General features: G+C 37.1%; 7 protein-coding genes across 13 annotated transcripts in view; 5 read left to right on the forward strand and 2 right to left on the reverse strand.

Moving 5' to 3' along the window:
- LOC106305328 lies at positions 1 to 3,338 on the forward strand. 3 transcript variants are annotated; one of them, XM_013741705.1, is made up of 9 exons: positions 1 to 270; positions 350 to 819; positions 884 to 1,018; positions 1,104 to 1,354; positions 1,422 to 1,644; positions 1,726 to 1,985; positions 2,067 to 2,496; positions 2,711 to 2,946; positions 3,036 to 3,338. In XM_013741705.1, exons 1-9 carry the CDS (start codon positions 9 to 11, stop codon positions 3,271 to 3,273), a joined length of 2,505 nt encoding a protein of 834 aa, XP_013597159.1. In that variant the 5' UTR covers positions 1 to 8; the 3' UTR covers positions 3,274 to 3,338. The 3 variants fall into 3 exon arrangements, with proteins under 3 accessions (XP_013597159.1, XP_013597160.1, XP_013597162.1); XM_013741706.1 differs by having other exon boundaries at positions 2,714 to 2,946; XM_013741708.1 differs by having other exon boundaries at positions 884 to 997.
- A 5,184-nt stretch (positions 3,339 to 8,522) lies between these two features.
- On the forward strand, positions 8,523 to 11,975 carry LOC106305329. Of its 3 annotated transcripts, none has more exons than XM_013741709.1 (9): positions 8,523 to 8,838; positions 8,918 to 9,432; positions 9,555 to 9,710; positions 9,825 to 10,027; positions 10,095 to 10,407; positions 10,489 to 10,748; positions 10,830 to 11,136; positions 11,222 to 11,424; positions 11,491 to 11,975. In XM_013741709.1, the coding sequence occupies exons 1-9, from the start codon at positions 8,574 to 8,576 to the stop codon at positions 11,735 to 11,737; spliced, it is 2,469 nt and encodes an 822-aa protein (XP_013597163.1). In that variant the 5' UTR covers positions 8,523 to 8,573; the 3' UTR covers positions 11,738 to 11,975. The 3 variants fall into 3 exon arrangements, with proteins under 3 accessions (XP_013597163.1, XP_013597164.1, XP_013597165.1); XM_013741710.1 differs by having other exon boundaries at positions 11,515 to 11,975; XM_013741711.1 differs by having other exon boundaries at positions 11,518 to 11,975.
- An 884-nt stretch (positions 11,976 to 12,859) lies between these two features.
- On the forward strand, positions 12,860 to 15,179 carry LOC106306916 (SNAP25 homologous protein SNAP33). Its single transcript, XM_013743705.1, has 5 exons — positions 12,860 to 13,056; positions 13,429 to 14,006; positions 14,113 to 14,206; positions 14,467 to 14,597; positions 14,802 to 15,179. Exons 2-5 carry the CDS (start codon positions 13,506 to 13,508, stop codon positions 14,997 to 14,999), a joined length of 924 nt encoding a protein of 307 aa, XP_013599159.1. The 5' UTR covers positions 12,860 to 13,056; positions 13,429 to 13,505; the 3' UTR covers positions 15,000 to 15,179.
- Positions 15,143 to 16,200, reverse strand: LOC106306917 (LYR motif-containing protein 4B). 2 transcript variants are annotated; one of them, XM_013743706.1, is made up of 2 exons: positions 16,109 to 16,200; positions 15,143 to 15,713 (listed from the first exon to the last, which is right to left on the reverse strand). In XM_013743706.1, exon 2 carries the CDS (start codon positions 15,694 to 15,696, stop codon positions 15,433 to 15,435), a length of 264 nt encoding a protein of 87 aa, XP_013599160.1. In that variant the 5' UTR covers positions 15,697 to 15,713; positions 16,109 to 16,200; the 3' UTR covers positions 15,143 to 15,432. The 2 variants fall into 2 exon arrangements, with proteins under 2 accessions (XP_013599160.1, XP_013599161.1); XM_013743707.1 differs by having other exon boundaries at positions 15,143 to 15,710; positions 16,109 to 16,194.
- Positions 16,201 to 16,383: 183 nt separating this feature from the next.
- On the forward strand, positions 16,384 to 17,908 carry LOC106306277 (26S proteasome non-ATPase regulatory subunit 10). Its single transcript, XM_013742837.1, has 2 exons — positions 16,384 to 16,552; positions 16,780 to 17,908. The coding sequence occupies exon 2, from the start codon at positions 17,214 to 17,216 to the stop codon at positions 17,739 to 17,741; it is 528 nt and encodes a 175-aa protein (XP_013598291.1). The 5' UTR covers positions 16,384 to 16,552; positions 16,780 to 17,213; the 3' UTR covers positions 17,742 to 17,908.
- A 349-nt stretch (positions 17,909 to 18,257) lies between these two features.
- On the forward strand, positions 18,258 to 20,830 carry LOC106306276 (probable leucine-rich repeat receptor-like protein kinase At1g35710). The gene is made up of 11 exons (XM_013742836.1): positions 18,258 to 18,454; positions 18,695 to 18,842; positions 18,947 to 19,018; positions 19,174 to 19,245; positions 19,395 to 19,466; positions 19,558 to 19,701; positions 19,786 to 19,866; positions 19,981 to 20,052; positions 20,139 to 20,210; positions 20,294 to 20,365; positions 20,524 to 20,830. The coding sequence occupies exons 1-11, from the start codon at positions 18,370 to 18,372 to the stop codon at positions 20,612 to 20,614; spliced, it is 981 nt and encodes a 326-aa protein (XP_013598290.1). The 5' UTR covers positions 18,258 to 18,369; the 3' UTR covers positions 20,615 to 20,830.
- The window catches only part of LOC106306275 (heparanase-like protein 2), a 4,582-nt gene continuing 2,401 nt past the window's right edge, over positions 20,602 to 22,782 (reverse strand). For both annotated transcript variants that reach the window (XM_013742835.1, XM_013742834.1), the window contains exons 5-10: positions 22,385 to 22,506; positions 22,072 to 22,305; positions 21,802 to 21,994; positions 21,608 to 21,733; positions 21,438 to 21,537; positions 20,602 to 21,358 (exon numbers count right to left, since the gene is read on the reverse strand). In XM_013742835.1, coding sequence (XP_013598289.1) covers positions 20,975 to 21,358; positions 21,438 to 21,537; positions 21,608 to 21,733; positions 21,802 to 21,994; positions 22,072 to 22,305; positions 22,385 to 22,506 — 1,159 coding nt within the window. In that variant the 3' untranslated portion in view covers positions 20,602 to 20,974. The remainder of the gene's footprint in view (positions 21,359 to 21,437; positions 21,538 to 21,607; positions 21,734 to 21,801; positions 21,995 to 22,071; positions 22,306 to 22,384; positions 22,507 to 22,782) is intronic.

The raw sequence follows: 22,782 nt of genomic DNA on the forward strand, positions 1-22,782 counted from the left end.
ATTAAAGTATGCGCTTCGACTCCATCACCCACACGGCGGAGGCTGAGTACGTGACGGCTAAAACGTCCGTCTGGTGGGACATCGAGAACTGCCCTGTCCCCAAGGGCTGGGATGCTCATAGCATAGCTCAGAAACTGAACTCAGCACTGGTGAACTTGAACTACCGTGGTCCTCTCACCATCACTGCTTATGGAAACACAGAACTCATCCCTAAACCTGTTCAGCAAGCTCTCTCCTCCGCCGGAATCTCTCTTAACCACGTCCCCTCCGGTTAGTTAAAAATCGATACTTTGATTCAAAGGGATGTGGTTTTTAGTATAAAGTCTTTGTCTTTTCTTCTTCTAAACAGGAAAGAAGGATGCGAGTGACAAGAAGATTCTGGTGGATATGTTTTTGTGGGTGTTGGAGAATCCTGCTCCGGCTAACTTGATGCTTATCTCCGGTGACGGAGATTTCTCTTATGCTCTTAACCGTCTGAGGATGTTGAGATACAACATTCTTCTCGCGCACCCTCTTCAAGCTTCGCCTTTCTTGGTTGCTTCTGCAAGGACCTCGTGGATGTGGAGAAGCTTAATTGCAACTGGTTCTCATTCCTCACGAAGTTGTTGCTCCTTTGGTTCTGAGCATGCTTTGTCCACACAAGCAATGGATTCAGGGTGTGTTTTTAACAATGCTGATAAACTCAAAGGAATATATGTTCAGAAAGCACCAAGTCAACAGGAGACAAGAAGAAAGAAGCTTCAGAAGGAATTGAGAGTGTGCAATGTTGCTTGCAAAAGCACTGATATTTTCACCACGGCCAGAGAACAAGCAGCTGAGGTGAGCATCCTAGTTTTGGGAGCTAAATGAACTTTCTAATTCAACCACAAGTTTTCGTTTTCAGCTGAAGCAAAACCTGGAATTGTTGGGTGAGCCTGGAAACATAGCTTCAGCATCAAGTGGGTGTCATGAGCAGGACACTGAGATAATGATGGTTGAGATGAAGAAGCAAACAGATGCAAGTTTTTTAATATTTGATGTTGAGTCTATCTTTCGTCCTTAACACTAGAGTACAGATGTGAAAAATTGAAAATATTATTTTTGATTGACTGCCATTGTTGCAGGCTCTCATTGATGCAAAAAACATTGAAGCATGTGTTCAAGACAATTACTCGCAGTCTCGGGATGCTTTTATGAAGTGCTTGGAGAAACAGAACAAGGAACTGATGGAGACTATTGCAACATCCGAAAGGAGTGGAAGAGAGTTCTGGCATGATTTTAAAGAAAGGCTAGACAAGAGTGGTGTAGCTCCTCTCAGTGTGGATCATGTTTTCAGTGAACTAAGCCGCGACTTTCACGTGCCCAAAGAAGTGAGGTAAGTTTCGATTGTGCCTACTCTTTGCTATCAAAATTGTTAAGTATATTAGAATTACGTGTAACAGGGAGTGTTTTGAAGCAATCTTCAAGAAGCTAGAATCTACACAAAATGATATTGAAATTGAGAAGTTGGAGGATATGACCAAGAAGAAGAAGAGTACGGTGATTGAATACAAATATGAACCATATGTTTGCAATATTTGCAATGTCGTTTGTGATCATCCTGCCGTGTTCGAGTCTCATCATAAGGGCCGGAAGCATGCTGCTAAGATTAAAAAGCAGGCAGATGTAAGTTGATCAGAGATTTGGATGAAAAATTTATGGTTTCATTAGAAGAAAGTTAATGATGATACATTGTTATTGAAACAGGCTCTGCTTGATAATAAGCAAATACAAGATGAAGTCATTCAAGATAACGGTCTCACAAAGGAGCTCCAAATCAAGCCTGTAAAGGCACCTGAGAACATGGACTACTTAGATGACCAAAGACAGGAGCTGAGAGAGGGATGTGATGAAGAAAAATTTCAAACTATTGAAGAAGTAGGAGAGAGTGATTACAAATCTCTTCCAAATGCAGAGTGTCTCTTCACCGAACTAAACCCTGAGTTGTCTCCCTCTAAAGAATCTAGGTAAGAAGAACCTTCCAACTTTGACTTCTTAACTAATGCCAAATTGAAGTTTTCTCATTTCCAATGGATGCTATCCTACAGAGAATGTCTTGATGCTATTTTCAAGAAACCAGAAGTCTCAGAAGATGCAAACTTAAGCCGGGAGCTTGAGAGTATACCAAGCCAGAACCTGGAGATGAACTCAGGCGATTCTGAAAGTAGCTCTGCAGGAGGAGCCACTGAGCATCCCGAGGAGTACATGGACATGAAGAAGGAGAAGGTGGCTAAGTCCAGCGTTTCAACCAAACCTATAACGAAGGAACCAAAAGTTTTGCAGCTTGTCTGGTGCCAAATCTGCCGGATCAGCTGCGAGAGCAAGGTTGCATATGCAAATCACATCTGTGGGAAAATACACCAGCAGAAGAGGGAGAGGATGTCTGAGAGAGACGCCATGCTTTCTAAGGAGAATGCAGAGAGATTGAAGAAGGTATTGAGCAAAAGCCAAACCACCATGGTCAAGGAGCAAACAGAGGCAAGTTTTATAACTTTACTATTGTGTTTTCTTTCAGGAACTTGGAATTTGCTTCTTTTTTTCTTATGGTCAGTATTACAAAGCATACCGTAGGTTTGATTCCCATTGAAAGTGTGAAGAATATTAGATCTTACTCTTAAGGTTACATAGCAGTATATAGTTATACATAGAAAAACAAAGAGAAAGAAGCTAAACTAATGGACTTTTGTTGTAGAAGGCATTTGTTGATTCACTGAGAACTCGCCAAGAACTTCGCCAAAGAGCAGTGGAACATCCATTGGGAAAAGCAGATGCAACAGAGGAGCAGACACTTGTGAAGACCGAGGATCATGGGTTTCAAGGGGCACAAGAAGATAAAGAGGAAGTGAAGGAGATAAATTCCATATCTGAGAACCTAACGCGTGCCTTTATTGGAATGAATCAAGAGTCAAGTGTACCCAAAGAATCGAGGTAAGAACCATTAATCAGGGGGTTATTTCTTGAGCTATTTTTGATCATTATGTGTGTGCTCTAATGATTACTTGGGTCTTGGGTTACAGAGGATGTTTGGATGTGATTCCTCAGAGAGTAAAAGCGCCAGCAGATGTGAATGTGACGGAGAAGTTGGAAGATGAGTCCAAACATAAACCCCAAACAACACCACAGGAACCTTTAAAGGAGTTTGCAGGACTTAAGGAGCACCTAGGAGTGGCTGCCAAGAGGGGAGAGGCTAAGTTCCAAGTTGATAACTTTTGGACCAGACTTTGGGGGAAAAAGGAGTTAGAAAAACTTTACTGAATAATCTATACTAATAAGTGGAATTGGACTGTATAACTTTCAAATAATTAATAATTTACTAGCGATCTAAATATCTTAACTCACCTATACACCGTTTCTCTTTTATAAATAATAGCCATATTGCCTTCATGAATAACCGGAGAAACCTACTAACAACCCAAAATTTAATAATAATTAATGTGGTAAATTACTTCTGTCTCTTTGTTAATCATACCTTTTGATAATCACACATATCTTTAAATGTTATTATTATTAGTAAATATTAGAAAGATCAATCAATTTTGTTCAGATGTGTAACGCTTCCCGACGAACTCTATTGTGTTCATGTCGAAGGATTACAGTGAGCAGATACAAAAACTCTTTCATTCTTTTTTTTTTTGCTTATCTTAAATCATTGATTACTTACAATCATGCTTTTACTTTAATACCATGTTTTTGTTTCTGGTTTTGTTTTCTAGATACAGTGGTGAAGAATAACGACGACAGATCGGTAAAAATGTCGCCTTGTCGGAAAAAGAAAAGAGATGAAGACGAGCTCTATATGATGATGAAGAATAATGATTGTGAGCCTAGTAAATGTGTGTCACCATCAACATGTCTAAAAAAAATGAAGAAGATGAACTTTCCGTCCATACTATATACGGTGAAAGGAATAGTATAGTATATATATTTTAGTGTACTTATTTATGTAAGGATACCATACTACTCGAGACATATTTTTATACTATTTCTTAAGGATATAATAATATGTCATGTTTTCAAATTTGATAGTCCTCTTCTCTGTAATTTTGTGTGATTGATTGTAATATAAAATTTATTTTTTCGAATGTTGGACAAATTTGATTATTTGTAAGATTTGCTTACTATACTACTTAGACTATATGGAATAGAAGATATACAACATGTTAACCAAGTAAATGACATCCAAGTGTCAAATATTGGAAAACAATTTATAGATTGTATTTGGGGTTATAGGTTCCTGCTTAAGGTTTAGATTTACTAAGTAGAGGTTTGGATATAGTAAACCATATTATATACATTCTATTTGGGTTTATGCTTCCTTGATTAGGGTTTAGTTTTACTAAATAGTGGCCCGTCTTGTGTTGTTGTATTTTTTCGGGTGGGGAGAGTTTATTGTTTGTATTTCATACTATGGATACATCAGTGGACAAATTTGATTATTTGGAACATTCATTTACTATATTATTTAGACTATATGGAATAGAAGATATGCAACATGCTAACCAAGTAAGTGTGTCTTTAAGTGTCCAATATTGAAAAACAATTTATAGATTGTATTTGGGGTTATAGGTTCCTGCTTAAGGTTTAGATTTACTAAGTAGAGGTTTGGATATAGTAAACCATATTATATACATTCTATTTGGGTTTATGCTTCCTTGATTAGGGTTTAGTTTTACTAATCAGTGGCGTGTCTTGTATTGTTGTATTTTTTCGGGTGGGAAAAGCTTAATGTTTGCATTTCATACTATGGATACATCAGTGGATAAATTTGATTATTTGGAACATTCGTTTACTATACTATTTAGACTATATGAAATAGAAGATATGCAACATGCTAACCAAGGTGCCTACAAGTGTCCAATATTAGAAAATAATTTATAGATTGTATTTGGGTTTATAGGTTTCTGCCTAGGGTTTATATTTACTAAGTAGAAGTTTGTGTATAGTAAACCATATTATATACATTCTATTTGGGTTTATGCTTCTTTGATTAGGGTTTAGTTTTATTAATCAGTGTATAGTTTCCAGTAGAGGGTTGAGTGAGATACAATAGTACATGCGTAACCGAAATAGAATAGTATTCACGCAATCTGGTAAGCATTAACTTCTTCATGCATTCATCTTCTTTTATCTATGTTTATTTATGTGGTAAAAAATTAAAGTGACATGATTCCTTTTTCTTTCGTAAGTTATGCACAGGTCGCATAAATTGTGGGGCACATAAGTAGGTGTCAACATCACTCTTTATTATTTGTCACCGGTATATACACATATTTCACATGGCCGACGTGGACATACCTTCTTCCTTTCACCCGCTATTTGTAAGATAAAGGGTTATAACCGAATGAAAAGAGACACATTTGTTACTTCCTTAATTATGACTTAATTAAACTACCAGATATCTCGCAAATTCTCCCTACTATTAAAGCAATATTCATACTAGTATTTTTGTTTTATAAAACTCATACTAGTATTCTGCCATTAATTTTTGAAATAATTATAATACTATGCCATTCCTATATTTATGGTTAACAACTTTATTTTTTTTTTCAATTAGGAAAATAATATGATCATCTAAACTACTCACCTTCGCCTGCTAATAGTCTAATACTTAGCTAATATTTATATCTAATGTATCAACAAATTTGGACCACACAGTTATCAGCTTAAAAAAAATTAATATCTCTATTAGTTATAAACTAAGCGTTTTACCCGCACATACTGACATAATCATCTTACGAATAATTATTTTATGTCTTATTAATCCAAAAATCAGTATTATATTCTAATTGATGAATATGTTGAAGGAAAAAAATTATGATGAATTCTTTGTTTCTCAAAATTTATACCATTTATGTTGAAATTTTAGTCAAATTATTAAAAGGTAGATCCCACTTATTTTTTCTAAATTTCCCTTGGAGGAATGAATTTATACGAAAAAATTTTCCTATGCAATTTTGATAAGGAATAAATTGAACAAAAATGCATATTTTTTTTTTATTTTTTCAATTTCTCAAATGAAATTTTATTTTTTATTTTGTTCATTTTTTTCATTCTTCTAGTGGTCACCAACCGAAGCTATAGTGTTTCACGGATTAAACTTAAACTGGTTTAAAGTAAAAGCAAAAAAATTTGTTTTGAACTCAGCCACAAGTTAAGTTATTATTTATGATTTTAAATAGTTAAATGAAACATCAAATTATTTATATATGTCCAAAAACGTTCATCAAACTATGTAGTTATTATTGTGTTAAGAGTTTTAAAACACTCATATATTAGAAATAGTTTAGAAAATATCTTTATATAAATATTTTTGTTTGACTAATATTTAATTATAAACTGTTTTATAACTTAGTTTTTTAACTTTATAATAAAAAAATATTATTTTCAGATAGCAACACAATATATATAAGAATTCTCTTAATTTTTAAATATATTTTCACAATTTTATTATCTTAGTTTATAATTAATTATTTAATATAACATATAAATTTAATATTATTAAAATAAAATGCGTGTTTTATTATATATAAAATTCATTACGGGTTTTATGAAAATTAATAAATATTCAGTTAAAAACTAATAATAAATCAATGACCTATATAAAAGCTTAAAACCTAATAAAATATGACAAATAAGAAAATAAGAATTTTAATATAACATATAGATTTAAATATTATTAAATCAAAATTCGTTTTTAATTATATATAAAATTAATTACGAATATTTCTTTAAATTAATAAATTATTGATTCAGATAAAAATTATTAATAAATCAATGACTAAGCTAAAACCTAATAAAAACATGACAAATAAGCAAAATTGACTAAAATCATGGAAAACATGACAAATAAACAAAATCAAAATAATTATATATCTAATTACATATTTTATAGTTATATTATTTAAATTAATAAATTATGAACTCAACTAAAATCTATTAATAAATTAATGACTCATCTTAAACATAATTAAAACATGAAAAATAAATAAAATTAGCTAAAATCATGGAAATCATGACAAATAAGCTAAGTCACTTCGTAAATAATAGTATAGATTTTCTTATCTATTGATTTCGTTAGTTATTATTTCTAAAACTTTGACGGCCATAATATCTTTTTGACAAATGTGGAATCCTATACCAAATGCTTAGATTTTATTATTTGCCATGATTTAGCTTACATAACAATAATACCAAAGAAGTTAATGTAGAATGGAACTCAATAATATTACCATATGATTATAACAGCTTTCGTTTTTTAAAATGATAGAAACAACTTTAAATTAAATGATCAATATAGATTATTTGAATAAAATAATAATACTTCACATGATTCTGAAATGTAAGAAAATTGTAACAAACTTTTTTTTTTGAAACACTACAAACTTATTTTAATATATTAAATATATATAAAGCTTAAAATCCACAGTTACCTAACATACACGTTAAAAACTTTTAAGTAATTTTGATATTTTTTAAATGCTTTAAATGAGTTAATATAATAATTACAAGACTAACTAGAAAAATTTATTAGATTTTAAATTAAATGGATATAAAAAGCTAGAAGCTTATTAATGTAATATTAGATATTTACAAAATGAAATATCTAGTGTTTTCAAAAGGGCGGATTAAAATTTAGTGGTATGTTTTAAAACTGTAGTTAATGGTCAACTTTTACATTATGGGGGTGATTGGTAGTTGCTGTATGTGCTGTCCACAGTCCTATTTATTTCTACGGTACCAAATTCAGAGCAATCAAGCTTTTAATTTTTTTTTGAAACCACAGCTCTTGAAATAACCTACAGCTGTACAAGTGCTCTGCAGAGCCAAATATCTAAAGAAATTTTTTAGTACTTTCCATAAAATTCTACAGCACTAAAATCTAAAGCCACAGCAAAAAGTGTACAGATTTTTTTTAACAACAAAAATTTTAAAGATACAGTCATTACCAATCGGACCCTATATCTATGTTTTGTTGGCTGTGTTCTAACGGGACTGAGAGAATATAAAGTTATTAAGCAATGATCTGAAACAGAAACTATACATAATCCAGTTGTAAGTCTAAGTCATTTTTATAATATTTTTATTTTCCTCTATTTTTCTCTTTGTCGTCTTGCTTTGAAAAGCAAAAGCTTACTTGTACAAAAGATTATTAAAGTATTTTTACTTATTTACTTTTTACATTTAAATAATTTCAACTTCTATTATCTTGGGGTTTTATTTTATTTTTAGGTTTATTAATATAGATAATTTTCGAGTTTTAAACCATGATTAAACCAGGTTCTTAGGACGAGATTCTTAGTTTCAGATAAAAACCGTTTTTTATCTTTTAAGAATCATCTTTTAAATAAAAAACATAAAACTAGTTCTTAGCAAAAAAAAAAAAAAAAAAAAACATAAAAATAAAATAAAAAACAAAAAAATGTCATGAGCTAAGTTATGAACTAAGCTTTTGATAAACTACTGTTAATCATGATCTAAGCTTTTGATAAAAGCTTTCAACTTTCAATTATTGTCAAACCTCACTGATCTAGTAAAGTAGGTAATTTTTTTTAATAATGTGCTTCGACTCCTCCATCACCCACACGGCGGAGGCTGAGTACGCGACGGCTAAAACGTCGGTCTGGTGGGACATCGAGAACTGCCCTGTCCCCAAGGGCTGGGATGCTCATAGCATAGCTCAGAAACTGAACTCAGCACTGGTGAACTTGAACTACCGTGGTCCTCTCACCATCACTGCTTATGGAAACACAGAACTCATCCCTAAACCTGTTCAGCAAGCTCTCTCCTCCGCCGGAATCTCTCTTAACCACGTCCCCTCCGGTTAGTTAAAAATCGATACTTTGATTCAAAGGGATGTGTTTTTTAGTATAAAGTCTTTGTCTTTTCTTCTTCTAAACAGGAAGGAAAGACGCGAGTGACAAGAAGATTCTGGTTGATATGTTTTTGTGGGTGTTGGAGAATCCTGCTCCAGCTAACTTGATGCTTATCTCCGGTGACGGAGACTTCTCTTATGCTCTTAACCGTCTGCGGATGTTGAGATACAACATCCTTCTCGCCCACCCTCTTCAAGCTTCACCTTTCTTGGTTGCTTCTGCAAGGACCTCGTGGATGTGGAGAAGCTTAATTGCAACTGGTTGTCATTCCTCACCAAGTTGTTGCTCCTTTGGTTCTAAAATATCCAGCCAAGATGTTTCCGAACATGCTTTGTCCACACAACCAATGGATTCAGGGTCTGGTTCTAGCAAGGCTGCGCGAAAGAAACTGAAAGATGTCCTGAAAGAGCTAAATCAACAGGAGACAAATAGAACGACGCTTCAGAAGAAGTGCAGTGAGGCTGGTGAATCCGAATCGTTATGCAATGTTGCTTGCAAAAGCATTGAAGTTTTCCCTACGGGCAAAGAACATGCAGCTCAGGTATGCATCCTAGTGTTAGGGTCTAACTGAGTCAACAATTTACCACAACTATGCTTGTCTTTAAGAGGATATGAAACTTGACCTCATGTTAATCTCCACTGGATATGCTTTTGGTTGTGAAGTGGGAGCTGAAGCAAAACCTTGAGCCTGAAAACATAGCTGCAGCATCAAGTGGGTGGCATGAGCAAGACACGGAGATAACGAATAAGGTGGTTGAAGCAGGAGTTGAGATGTTTGCACTTTGCGGTTCGCCCAGTGTGGTGACGAAGCAAGCAGAGGCAAGTTTTTTTTTAAATATTTGATACTGAGTTTTTATATCTCCGTACTTAACACTAGAGAATCCAGATGTGAACTCGAAAATATGATTTTGGTTGACTTTGACTTTGTGGCAGGCTCTCGTTGATGCTAAAGACATTGAAGAAAATGTTCAAGACAGTGACCTGAAGTCTCGGGATGCCCAAGAGTCTGAAAAGAGTGGAAGAGAGTTCTGGCATGATTTTAAAGCAAGGCTGGACAAGAGTGGTGTAGCTCCTCTCAATGTAGATCATGTTTTCAGTGAACTAAGCCGCGACTTTCACGTGCCCAAAGAAGTGAGGTAAATTTTATGATTGTGCATACTCTTTATAAGTATATTCTGATTTAATGATATTTGTGTGTAACAGGGAGTGTTTTGAAGCAATCTTCAAGAAGCTAGAACCTACGCAAAATGATACTGAAATCGAGAAGTTGGAGAGCATGCTCAAACAAGACTTGGAAATAGAATCAGGTGAGCCAGAGAATAATGCACCTGCAGAACCGATTGAGAATCTCGAAGGGGACACGGCCAAGAAGAAGAAGAAGAAGAGTACAGTGATTGAAGACAAATATGAACCATATGTTTGCACTATTTGCAATGTCGTTTGTGCACATCCTTCCGTGTTCGAGTCTCACCATAAGGGCCGGAAGCATGTTGCTAAGTTCAAGAAGCACACAGATGTAAGTTGATCAGAGAGTTGGATGAAAAATTTATGGTTTCATTAGAAGAAAGTTGATGATGATACATTGTTATTGAAACAGGCTCTGCTTGATAATAAGCAAATACAAGATGAAGTCATTCAAGATAACGGTCTCACAAAGGAGCTCCAAATCAAGCCTGTAAAGGCACCTGAGAACATGGACTACTTAGATGACCAAAGACAGGAGCTGAGACAGGGATGTGATGAAGAAAAATTTCAAACTATTGAAGAAGTAGGAGAGAGTGATTACAAATCTCTTCCAAATGCAGAGTGTCTCTTCACCGAACTAAACCCTGAGTTGTCTGCCTCTAAAGAATCTAGGTAAGAAGAACCTTCCAACTTTGACTTCTTAACTAATGCCAAATTGAAGTTTTCTCATTTCCAATGGATGCTATCCTACAGAGAATGTATTGATGCCATTTTCAAGAAACCAGAACTTTCACAAGATGCAAACTCAAACCGGGAGTTTGCGAATATACCAAACGAGAACCTGGAAATGAACTCAAGCGATCCTGAATGTAGCTCTGCAGGAGCCACTGAGCATCCAGAGGAGTACATGGACATGAAGGAGAAGGTGACTAAAGATAAAAAAGCTGAGCTTAAAGCATATGTATGTAGTATTTGCAGTGTGATCTGCCTTTCTCCAACTGTCTTTGAGGCTCACCTGATGGGCCGAAAGCACGCTAGAGGGGTAAAGAAACACGCAGAGGCAAGTTGAGGAGTTTTGGGTTTAGCGCTTATCATTAGATTTGAATGAGCATGAAGACTAATATCTGTTTTATCACTGAGTACAGGTTCTCTTTGATGATAAAAAGATTCTGGAACAGAGTCTTGAAGAGAAAGATCATCCAAGAGACGCGTTGGAAGAGCTAGAGATTGAGCCTAAGGACGCACAAGTGAGCATCAAAGAAGTTACTCAAATCAGTAAAGCACGAGTAGATAATAAAGATAGTGAACAGATTCTGAGTGTTGAGTTTGCAGAACCCAAAGAAGCGAGGTGATGTACTGACTTGGTCGTATTTTAATTAGTAAAAGTTATGATTTTACTTGTTTCTGGTAGCAGTGGCCCTTCTCTTTGTCTAAGCAGCAGAGAGCGATTTGACTCGCTGGTTGAGTCTGAAAACGCATCTGAAGGTGTGGAGGAGGAGGTGGTGAGGACAGGGAAGGAGAATGGAGTTGCAGCAGATCAAGTTAGGGTTTGTGATTGGTGCAATGTGATGTGCAATACCCAAATGGATTTTGATTCACATCATGCTGCCACTTTGAGAAAGCATGTTCCTCTGGTGAAGAAGGAAGTTGCCGTGGTGTAGAAGCAAGCTGGGACCAAATCTGCTTATGTTAGAAAGAATGGGCCGGGCCTTTAGCTCACGGTATCCATTGTCATGGGATGACTAACAAAAGTGTAATTAACGGACCTCTTAAGGTTCATTAAGATGTGGCCTATTTAAATAAATATTGCCCATGACTCTCAAAGAAATAAATGAATGGGTCAACAAAACAAATGGGTTTATTTGTATTATTAATCAAAATAGACTAGTAAAAGTTTTTGACTAACGTAATCCAGCTTTTGACTAACATAATCCACAACTTGTTCTCCATTTTTTTTTAAAAAATATTCTAAGTTGGTATATATATATATATATATATATATATATATATATATATTAACTCATCTCATATCCAAATCTTTGAATACACTTGTTCAAAAGGAAAAAAAAAACTCAGTAAATTATTTAAGTTGTCAACTTTTAAACATTAGTTTTTTTTTTTTGATAACCGAGTATCCTGCCCCACCGAAGTGGTCCAGACTAGAGACCGAAATGAGCATGGACGTTGTCAGAGCGTCACCATGTGGCTCACCGAGTAACAGTCTTCGGTCTCGGGTGCTGAAGCCCACATGTAAATTTCCGCAGTGACCAAGGCTCGAACCCAGGGGCAAGCACTCCAGCTCCAGCTGGAGCTCCTATACCACCAGTAGACCAAAGCAACTTGGTTACATTCGTTTTCTTATGGATAAATTGTCAAATTGTATAAATTTGGCTTGCGTAACAGTAAAATGCTACTGCATAATTGTCAAACAATTCAAGAAATGTTCAAGTTGATATTATGGGGTTAGATTAGAATATGGTTGACAAAGTCAATAAGAAAGTTCTTTATTGCATGACAAGTTGAGAATAACATAAACACACCCAAACGTCAAAATGGAAATTGGGATGGCTCATGCAATCATAAACCATTGGGTGCAAATTAGACAGGAAAATAATAAAATTTATTTTGGGGATAAAATAATATTGAAACATTTAGTTAATTACCAAAAAAAAAAAAATTATTAGTGCTGAATTAAATAAAATTTTGTTTTAACACGCTTACTTACTGCTAAACGAGAACAATATATATATATATGTGCTTTTAATCTCTCAGCTTGGGATTTTAATTATATCGTCAACACAAAACTTTAATTTCGTGGGTCGTTCTAAGTCGTTTCCGCGTTAACTCCCATTTGTTGATCCCTTCTTCTTCTTCTTCTTCTTCTTCGTCGTCGCATTGATTTGGTCCCTTGTATTGTCATTAAGAACCCAATCTTCTTCTTTCTCATCGTCTCCACTTCTTCTTCTTCGCTCATCCAGAGGTATACCCCCGATCTGTTCTCTCAGTACTCAATTTCAGATATCTACTTGTTTGATAGATCCTAGGGTTTCCGATTCTTCTGTGAGTTTTCCCCCATCGACTTTTCGATTGTTGTTGTTTCGATGCGTAGAGAATTAGAGAAGCGATCGAACGAATATTTTTGTGAGAGCTTCTTATCAAAATTGAACTTAGTTGTGATAAGTCCCAAGTTTTACTGCTGCTGTGTAGTTATATTGTCCTTTAAGCTCTTCTCTCATAAGTGGAATCATCGATGGATCTTACATTAAAGCTTTGTTTTTTACTTTAATTTTAGTCTCTTTGCTTAAAAGTTAGATTCACAGCATCAATTCTGATTACTGTTTGGTTTCTGCAGGAAAGAAGGTTTATTACTCAGCAAATCTAGTTGTTACGTTAAGTTTCTGTGAGGTTATTACTTTGAGAGACGAGACAATGTTTGGTTTGAGGAAATCTCCAGCAAAGCTTCCCAAGCACAACTCTGCTGACCCTGGCTTTCACAAATCTTCCAAGCCCAATCCTTTCGATTCAGATGATGAGCTGGACAACAACAGCAACAAACACACACTTAACCCCTCCAAGAGGACTTCCTCTGAGCCTTCCTTGGCTGACATGACCAACCCTTTTGACGGCGAGGATAAGGTTGAGAAAGGGTTTACTTCGTCATCCAAGCAGTCCTTGACTTCCAACTCCAGATACCAGTACAAGAACAACTTCCGCGATTCCGGAGGTGTTGAGAACCAGTCTGTTCAGGAGCTTGAGGGTTATGCTGTCTACAAGGCTGAAGAGACTACCAAATCTGTACAAGGTTGTCTCAAGGTGGCTGAAGATATAAGGTCTGATGCTACTAGGACTTTGGTCATGTTGCATGAGCAGGGTGAGCAGATCACCAGGACGCACCATAAAGCTGTTGAAATTGATCATGATCTCAGTAGAGTAAGCTAGCTTCCTTTTTTTTTTTTTTTTTTTTTTTATCTTTCTTATTCCTTAGAATAAGAATGACAAGGTACTTAAATTTTATGGCATTTTTTTTTATTTGCAGGGTGAGAAGCTTCTTGGTAGCCTTGGAGGTATGTTTTCAAAGACTTGGAAGCCGAAGAAGACTCGCCCTATTAATGGCCCTGTCATTACTAGAGGTTTGTTTCTTGCTCCCTCCATTATCCTCGCTGCTATTTTTGCGAATGACAAGGTACTTAAATTTTATGGCATTTTTTTTTATTTGCAGGGTGAGAAGCTTCTTGGTAGCCTTGGAGGTATGTTTTCAAAGACTTGGAAGCCGAAGAAGACTCGCCCTATTAATGGCCCTGTCATTACTAGAGGTTTGTTTCTTGCTCCCTCCATTATCCTCGCTGCTATTTTTGCATTTTTCCTGATTGCATGATTCCCTTTCTGTTAGATCACTCGCCAACGAGAAGAATTAACCACTTGGAGAAAAGGGAGAAACTGGGACTGAACCCAGCACCAAAAGCACAATCAAGAAGCAGAGAACCGCTTCCTGAATCAGCTGATGCGTATCAGAGAGTGGAGGTTAGTACGACTTATACCTTCCCTCTCTTCATTTTTTTCCTCCTTTCAGAGAAACATTACTCTCTATAATCCCGCATCTCATATGAGTTGCATGAAAAGGAGGCAGTGAATGAACATTGAAAGGCAGCTTCTTAAACATTTGTGGAACAAAAGTTTTGTCTCTTTCTCTGTAATCTTGCTAAATTTTATACTTGTTTATGACAGATGGAAAAAGCCAAGCAAGACGATGGGCTTTCAGATTTGAGTGATCTACTAGGAGACCTAAAGAACATGGCAGTTGATATGGGAAGTGAAATCGAAAAGCAGAATAAAGGACTTGATCATCTTCAAGACGATGTTGACGAACTCAACTTCAGAGTGCAACAATCAAACCAACGCGGCCGCCGCTTACTCGGAAAGTAATGGACAGAGTTATATGCTCTCATTAGTCATTCAACTACTTCCTCTTTCGTTCCCTTCTTTGATCTTTGTTGCTTAAAACTCAAAACTGTCATCATTGTTATATACGTTTCTATGCTTGTATTTGATATTATTATGAAAAAACCAAAAATCTTGTTGTGCAAAACACAAGGTATCTTGCTATTGTTTCTCTATATCATAGAGATATTCTGACAACAGATGAATATTGTGTTTTTGAATCCCAGAATTATATAACCTTGCAGCATCAGAGCTAAAAATGGACATAAAGAGTACAAGAAAGTTGGGAACAATTCCATGAAATAACTGGGTGAAGATTATTAAGAAAAATCACAAAGGAAAGCAACTCTTTATTCTCTTCACTCTATCTCTGCTCTAATCAAATAATTCTCCCCTGAAAATGATAAACATACAAAAACTACTGAACCTTGAGTTCCATGATGCTCTTGGTCTTGGGAGGATATGCCAAGTAAACCTTGAGAACCCTCTCTACAACCTCCAGATGTTCTTTACCTTCAGCATAAGCATCATTCACCTTTGACGGGTCAGTGAGGTTCTTGTTCATGCGGAACCCATCCAAGGTCCTTCGCTTTGTGTACTCCCTGATGTTGTAGTCAGGGTATTTACATCCCGCTCGAAGCAGGGAACGACAGAGGCTGATCACTTGACATTTTGCTACCATAGCAAAGCAAACCCCTGCTTAGATACCATAGAATCAGTATAAGAATACATTAACTGGGAGCGCAGGGAAATTTAATTCAGCAGCATAAACTCAAAAATAAGTTAAAAATATCTACAGAAAAATCTAACTAGTGATGAGATTCATTATCAGCATTCAATTCTAGCTCTTCCAACATTATCAACAAACACATAACCAAAAAAAGACCAAACTTCAACAAAATCCAACAAAAACAGTCTTTAAAACAACCAATTAGACAAGAGGTTCCGACCACATTTCACCAAAACCAATGCACAACCAAAAGAGACAAGAGCAGCTGAATCACAAGAGGATCCGACCAAATTCACCAATGGTTCTTCTACCAATTAAGATAGAATTTGACGGATAAGGAACTTCAAATCCATAATGTACATACCAGAATGAACACGCCGGAGGGTAGTTAGTTCCCTCACGTCAACAAAGCGAGCTTAGCTTAGCAGATGTGATTCTCTGTTCCGTTCGAACGTGCGCTACTTGCTACATTAAACCTAGTTTACCCGAAACTAAACCGGGAAATAATCTGAAAACCGGTTATAAAATGGGCCGAATATTAAGGCCCGTTATATTAGGCCGATAGTGATAATAAGCCTTGTATGAGCTGGCGTGTTCGACAACACACAAATATAGTAAACAAAACTCATCTTCTCTGTGTCTTCTTCTTCTTCTTCTTATAAAATTCGATTCGATCTGCCACGAGCAAACCCTAGTGCAAACTCTTATAGATTCCTCAGCGAGAAGAAAATCTGCAACTCCGAGCTCGATTTCACCAGCTCTGTTTCCTCTCTCTCTCTCTCTCTCTCTATCTCCTCGCTGGGTAAAGGTACGAGCTCGGTTCTTTCTTTGGAATTGATTGGATTGTTTGTCGTTGGTACTCATCGGTAGATTCGCATGCCTTAGTTTTGGTGGAATTTGCGTGGATTTGAAAAAAGCCTTGATTAGCTTCCTTTGTGTAGATCGATCTACACTAAATGGAGCTTTTGCTCTTCTTGTTTTGTTAATGTGTTTTCGTATTCTTATTTTTCTTTTGTGTTTTTTTTGACTCTACAGCTTCATATCTACTGCTTTCTTGGCTGAGAGAAATTAACGCTAAGGTTGAGTCTCGATGTGGGATGATCCCTAATCATTAGACTTTTTTTTTCAAAGTGATGCTCGTCTTCTCTCCTCTGTCTATGGCTTTTACTGTCATCCTTCAAAAGCTTAGTGTCTTTGGTCCTGGTTTGAATCCATCCTTCCCTTACTGCATCGCCAATCACTCCCGTTAAGTCTGCCTCCTTCACTGTCTACACTCTAGATATTGCTTTAGACATTCTTGAGTGAGATATAAAAACCAAACAGGTCATGTAAATCTCTGCTCTCTCATAGCATAAGTGTATCTTTGCTGAGTTAGTTCTTGAGGTAAGTCTTATTTCACCTTCTACACCAAAACCCGCATCTTACTTTCAAAGCTAGTTCTATTTTGCCTGAAGCTTAGACCCAAAGAAATGATCCAAGACCTGCCGGTTGCATTCTCGCTCCGGCGTAACTCCTTTAGACGCCGATCCCCAAGATCAAACGTCGATGACAGGGGATGGACTCCGCTCCACATCAAAGCCCGGAAAGGCGATCTGAAATCCGTCAAACAGCTGCTCGACCAAGGGTTCGACGTGAACGCTCTAGCGTGGGGACCCAAATCAAAGGGAGTGACTCCGCTTCACCTTGCTGCCGAGGGAGGTCACATTGAAGTCATGGATCTGCTCCTCGAGCGCGGGGCCAACATCGATGCCAGAACATGGGGGTCATGCGGGTGGACCCCTCTCCACGCTGCGGCCAAAGAGAGGAAGAGAGAAGCGGTCAAGTTTCTGGTGGAGAATGGGGCGTTTCTGCCGGATGACATAAGTGATACGAGATTCAATCCGCCGGTGCATTACTGTCATGGACTGGAGTGGGCGTACGAGGAGATGGAGAAGCTTAAGAGCGAGTCTTCTTCTTCTTCATCTGGTGGAGACACTTCTTGCAGTTCAGAGAACTGATCTTTGTTGCTGTCTTTTTTGCTTTGATATTTCTCAAGAAACTTGTCAGAAATCAGAATGTTATGGTTTGTCAGAACTCTATGGTTTGTGTTTGGTTTCGTATCTTATATACAGTATGTTAAAACTCCTACTGGTATGCCTTGCATAATAAATCTTGTGTATCTCAACTTTGGTTTAACGCTTGCTCTCGGTTAACCGGTTCTGGATTAAACAAATGTGAGCACACTTGTCTTGGTCTCATCTGAGTTATGATCTACCAACAGGTTGATTTATTAGTGAGGTGAATGAATCTAATCATCTCTATTAACATAATCAACACAGACAAGATACAAAACTTAAAAATTGTGAGTGTGAGACCATTTGCTAATATTTTATTATATTAAAATTCCCCAACATGGTAGTGATTTTATTCTTTTGACAAATTAACAGAAACTGGACGCGGTTGGTCCAAAACCAATATAAATCTGTTACAAACCCGGGTCGTTACCAGACCCGTCGGTGAGAAACGGGTTTGAAAACACACGTATTCGGACAAGAAAAAATGGCTTCCCTTTATTAATAAATCGCTCGCCTCTTAGATCCGTCTTGTTCTCATTCACACTCCAGCTGTGAAGCAAAAAGAGAAACCATGGCTTCTCGGTGTGATCTACTTGTGATCTGCGTCTTGTTTCTCCTCGTTGCTCTCACTCACTCCAAGACGTTGAAGCGAGATGGTAACTCTGCTTCTTCCCACTCAATTTCTGGTTTTGTATCTATTGATCCCCTCCACTGCTTGGATTATTTATAAATCTTTTATCAGATTTAGAAACTTTTTTTATTTGTTGGGTTTCCTTTCTGATCTAAGCTGAGCTGAATTTTGGAGATTCGAAACAATGATTAGATCTGATAAAGTATATGTACTAATCGCAGTCGAGTTCTATCTTATTACTCATGTGTTGGATCTTGTGCTACAGTGAAAGCATTGAATGAAATAAAAGCATCTTTGGGATGGAGAGTGGTGTATTCATGGGTCGGTGATGATCCTTGTGGAGATGGAGACCTTCCTCCTTGGTCTGGTGTCACCTGTTCAACTCAAGGTGACTATAGGGTTGTCACTGAATTGTAAGTTCCCAATTTTCTCTTACTTTTACTATGTCTTCTTCTTCTTCTCTGTATCATAGACTAGTGATTCGCTTCACTGAACTATTTTGCCTTCTGATTTGCAGAGAAGTTTACGCCGTTTCGATTGTTGGACCCTTCCCCATTGCAGTAACAAACCTTCTCGATCTCTCTAGACTGTATGCTTCTCCATAGCTCCTGTGTGTGTGTGTGTGTGATAATAAATAGATCTATGTTAGACATCTTTGAATGTCTATCTACAAACGAGATAAAGGTTGGAGCTTTTGATGTTTTTGAGATGGTTGGATTGAAAAATGGTTTTTGATTTTTTCAGGGATCTACATAACAACAAGCTCACTGGTCCAATCCCTCCACAGATTGGACGCCTGAAACGGCTCAAAGTACTGTATGTTCCTTGTGCTCTTATTCTGAGACCAAACTCGGGATAGTATCCAAGTTTCTTCAGGATTACAGATTTGAATTTAAGATCATCATATCATGCACAATGCTTCTAAATACGTCACCCTAATCATTTACTCTCTTGTAACCCATTAGAAACCTTAGGTGGAATAAACTGCAAGATGTGATTCCCCCTGAGATTGGGGAGCTCAAGAGACTAACGCATTTGTAAGTTTACCTCTTGTTTCTTGTTTAGCTTCTGATGATTTTCCATTTGCCTCCAAAATGAAAATCATGTTTTCTTTTTCTTTTTTTGTAGGTACTTGAGCTTCAATAGCTTCAAGGGAGAAATTCCAAAGGAACTGGCTGCTCTTCCCGAGCTTCGGTATCTCTATCTTCAAGAAAACCGTCTCATTGGTAGAATTCCTGCTGAACTGGGGACGCTTCAAAACCTCCGCCACCTGTAAACACCCAGTTCCCATTCTCTACTTCCAGTTTGGGTCTTTTCTATCACTAATGAGATCTGGTTTTTGGTTATGTTTTTCAGAGATGCCGGTAACAATCATTTGGTGGGAACTATAAGGGAGCTCATCCGTTTTGATGGTAGTTTCCCATCTCTTCGCAACCTGTAAGCATCCCCTTCATAATCTGCTCTTTGCTTCTCTTTTCCAATTTTATATATATTCTATTATTTATACACACTGCTTTTTTTTTTCTCTTTCTAAAATCTCTGATCGTTTAGGTACTTGAATAATAACTATTTGAGTGGAGGAATCCCTGCGCAGCTATCGAATCTTACAAGCTTAGAGATTGTGTAAGCATCCTACAACTGCACATTAAGATATCTGCAACAAACCGTAACGAGATGACTCTTAATCTTAGGGTTACTTTATTATGTAGGTACCTGTCTTACAACAAATTTATTGGGAACATTCCTTTTGCCATTGCTCATATTCCTAAGCTGACATTCCTGTAAGTTTTTTTTTATCTCCGTCTCAGATTAGCTTACAATCCAAACAAAATATGCATTCTCATTGGCTCATTTGTGAAACCAGGTATCTTGATCACAACCAATTCACTGGGAGAATCCCAGATGCATTCTACAAGCATCCATTCCTCAAAGAAATGTGAGTTCTCTCACCCTACTCTCACTCAGAACAGTGAAACTCGGAGTAATAAGAATTTGAACGAGTTGCTGATGACTGATGGTGCAGCAGACAAGTTTTAGGTTTTGCTTTCTTCAGTATTCATTCTGACAATAAGGAGATCTGTTTCAAATTTTCAGGTACATTGAAGGCAACATGTTCAAACAAGGCGTGAACCCAATCGGTACCCACAAAGTTCTTGAAGTTTCTGATGCTGATTTTGCTGTGTGATGACGAGGTAGAAGAATTCTAGGAGGTTGTAGAGAAAAATGTCTCAGACCTACCTCCTTAGAGAGATGGTGCCACTTTAGCTTTCTTCACTATTTGATGTTTTTGTATGGTCTTGATCTTTGCAAATGAAAGAGAACATAGACTACAAGTGTTTTTCTTATTTTATATTGTATAGTTTAGTCACATTCCACTAATCTATATTTCTCCTTAATCAAATGATAAGAAAGTGGATTGGAATGAACCCAGTTATCAATGTATTGTACAATAGCATGTGTATGCATACAGTTGCGAAGGTATATTCACTTTTTGTTGTTATTCAGATTTTCAATTTTACAAGTCACCAAAAGGTCATCATGGTCTTCATGAACAAGCAGGAGCATCAAAGGTAGGCAACACAATGAACGAGATCGTCAATGGATTGATATAAAGAGGAGACTTCACGCTGTATCGGACCGGCTCAAGCTTTGGGATATCTCCAGTGACCGTTGGTTCCAAAGGGTTACCGTTCAACATCATTATCTTGCTCCTCAAGTCACCGTCTTTTGGACTCAAGTGATACTCTTCTCTGTTCAAATATCCATCCGAAGCTTTCTTTCCCACCCAAGAAACCTTGCTCTTGATTGTTTCCAAGAAAGATCTCCTCTTCGTAGATTCTGCTTGCAAAACCACCTTCACGCCATTGCTGACTCCTACTGTAAACGTCGTTTGCTTACTCAGATTAATCAGAAGAATCGTTATCCCCGCCTGAGATGATAGCTTCCATGGTCACAAAACTAGAGGATCGTTTATAGACAAGAGAGATGAAGATAATACACACACTCACTCTTCCTTTCGAACAATGAACGTAAGTCCGTAGATACTCCGAGGCATTTGTCTGAATGCCAAGAACGCCTTTACCCATCAAACGGTGCCAAAGAAGAGCACTGGCCAGATACAAAGGAAGTGTTTACGTTATGTAATAACTTAGTCTAATCATGTTGATTATGAACTTGCCTGTAGTAATCTGGATTGGGAACAAACGTTTCCTTTTCAAGCAGACCGTAGAAACCTCCAACCAAAGCTTGTCTGCAGTATACTTTGGTGTTGTGCATAGACGACATACCAAACTGATCTAGATACCTAACAAGGAACAGGTTTTGGTTAATCATTAAAGAAACTGAGAGAAAAGATTGTGATTGTTTTCTTACCAGAAGCTGTTAATGAATGTCTCAGAAACCTCCCGGCCACCGCTATTGAAAGCTCCTCCAGCTTCTCCAACCCAAGCAGAAGCCCAAGGTCCATTTTCTTGAACCGTTCTCTCAACGTTCTTGAATAGTCCCGTAACTGATCCGCTCAAGTACTTGGGATCTAGTATCCTACTCACAAGCTTTGGATCATTCCCTGCCAAAAGATTCAATTATAACTCAAACACTCATACTGTTTACGAATGATGCTACAAAATATAATCTAATGCAGACCTGGACCAAGGTTGTATATATGATGAGTCATGACATCAAGAACACCAGGTCCAGAGAGGCGAAAAAGCTCCGAGTACCATTTTTCTTCATAGAACCCTCCAGGAGCTAGAAGCAATGGCTTGGTCCGAGAACTCTTGTAAACGTTCTTGATTACATCTTTAAGTACTATCAAGTCGTTACCGTAAAGCTCTACACTCACACTTGCACCAATCCCACTTCCACTAAGCTCATTACCTAGTCAAGAGCCAAGAAAGAGATTAAAAAATATTAAAAACCGGGCAGGCAGGAGTAAAGAGATCTAAGTTGTACAGACCAAACTCCCATGAGTCTATAGCGTAACCTTGAGTGTTGGTGTGATCCCACTCCCCTCCCCATGCATTTCCTCTGAGTTTCTCTCTCCCGTATAATGCATTCAAACCGAAAGTCACAATAGCCCTGTAGAACTAGTGTTGGATCATTGAGGATATATTAGGCCTGGGCGTTCGGGTACCCGTTGGCATTCGGGTCGAGTTTTTCGGGTTTTAGGGTTTACGCTTCTAGGTCCCATACTAAAATTTTATTAGTACGGGTCGGGTTCGGATAATAACACTTCGGGTTCGGTTCAAAATTGTATTGCATCATAAAACCAATAAAGTAATCATATATCGTACGAATTCGGATTATATCGGTTCGGATATAACCAAAGTAAAAAACAAATTTTTTGAAGTAAAA

The sequence above is a fragment of the Brassica oleracea genome, chromosome C7, assembly GCF_000695525.1.
Source record: "Brassica oleracea var. oleracea cultivar TO1000 chromosome C7, BOL, whole genome shotgun sequence".
NCBI classification, from domain to species: domain Eukaryota; kingdom Viridiplantae; phylum Streptophyta; class Magnoliopsida; order Brassicales; family Brassicaceae; genus Brassica; species Brassica oleracea.

Excerpts from the sequence above, each read along its gene's own strand:
- LOC106305328 (XM_013741705.1), top strand. The coding sequence starts at position 9 with ATGCGCTTCGACTCCATCACCCACACGGCGGAGGCTGAGTACGTGACG. Across the intron at positions 1,645-1,725 it reads AGATTAAAAAGCAGGCAGAT|GCTCTGCTTGATAATAAGCA; the intron begins GTAAGTTGATCA and ends TTATTGAAACAG. Across the intron at positions 1,986-2,066 it reads TCTCCCTCTAAAGAATCTAG|AGAATGTCTTGATGCTATTT; the intron begins GTAAGAAGAACC and ends GCTATCCTACAG.
- LOC106305329 (XM_013741709.1), top strand. The coding sequence starts at position 8,574 with ATGTGCTTCGACTCCTCCATCACCCACACGGCGGAGGCTGAGTACGCG. Across the intron at positions 10,749-10,829 it reads TCTGCCTCTAAAGAATCTAG|AGAATGTATTGATGCCATTT; the intron begins GTAAGAAGAACC and ends GCTATCCTACAG. Across the intron at positions 11,425-11,490 it reads GCAGAACCCAAAGAAGCGAG|TGGCCCTTCTCTTTGTCTAA; the intron begins GTGATGTACTGA and ends TTCTGGTAGCAG.
- LOC106306916 (XM_013743705.1), top strand. The coding sequence starts at position 13,506 with ATGTTTGGTTTGAGGAAATCTCCAGCAAAGCTTCCCAAGCACAACTCT. Across the intron at positions 14,007-14,112 it reads TTGATCATGATCTCAGTAGA|GGTGAGAAGCTTCTTGGTAG; the intron begins GTAAGCTAGCTT and ends TTTTATTTGCAG. Across the intron at positions 14,207-14,466 it reads TGGCCCTGTCATTACTAGAG|ATCACTCGCCAACGAGAAGA; the intron begins GTTTGTTTCTTG and ends CCTTTCTGTTAG.
- LOC106306917 (XM_013743706.1), bottom strand. The coding sequence starts at position 15,696 with ATGGTAGCAAAATGTCAAGTGATCAGCCTCTGTCGTTCCCTGCTTCGA.
- LOC106306277 (XM_013742837.1), top strand. The coding sequence starts at position 17,214 with ATGATCCAAGACCTGCCGGTTGCATTCTCGCTCCGGCGTAACTCCTTT.
- LOC106306276 (XM_013742836.1), top strand. The coding sequence starts at position 18,370 with ATGGCTTCTCGGTGTGATCTACTTGTGATCTGCGTCTTGTTTCTCCTC. Across the intron at positions 18,843-18,946 it reads TATAGGGTTGTCACTGAATT|AGAAGTTTACGCCGTTTCGA; the intron begins GTAAGTTCCCAA and ends TCTGATTTGCAG. Across the intron at positions 20,366-20,523 it reads CATCCATTCCTCAAAGAAAT|GTACATTGAAGGCAACATGT; the intron begins GTGAGTTCTCTC and ends TCAAATTTTCAG.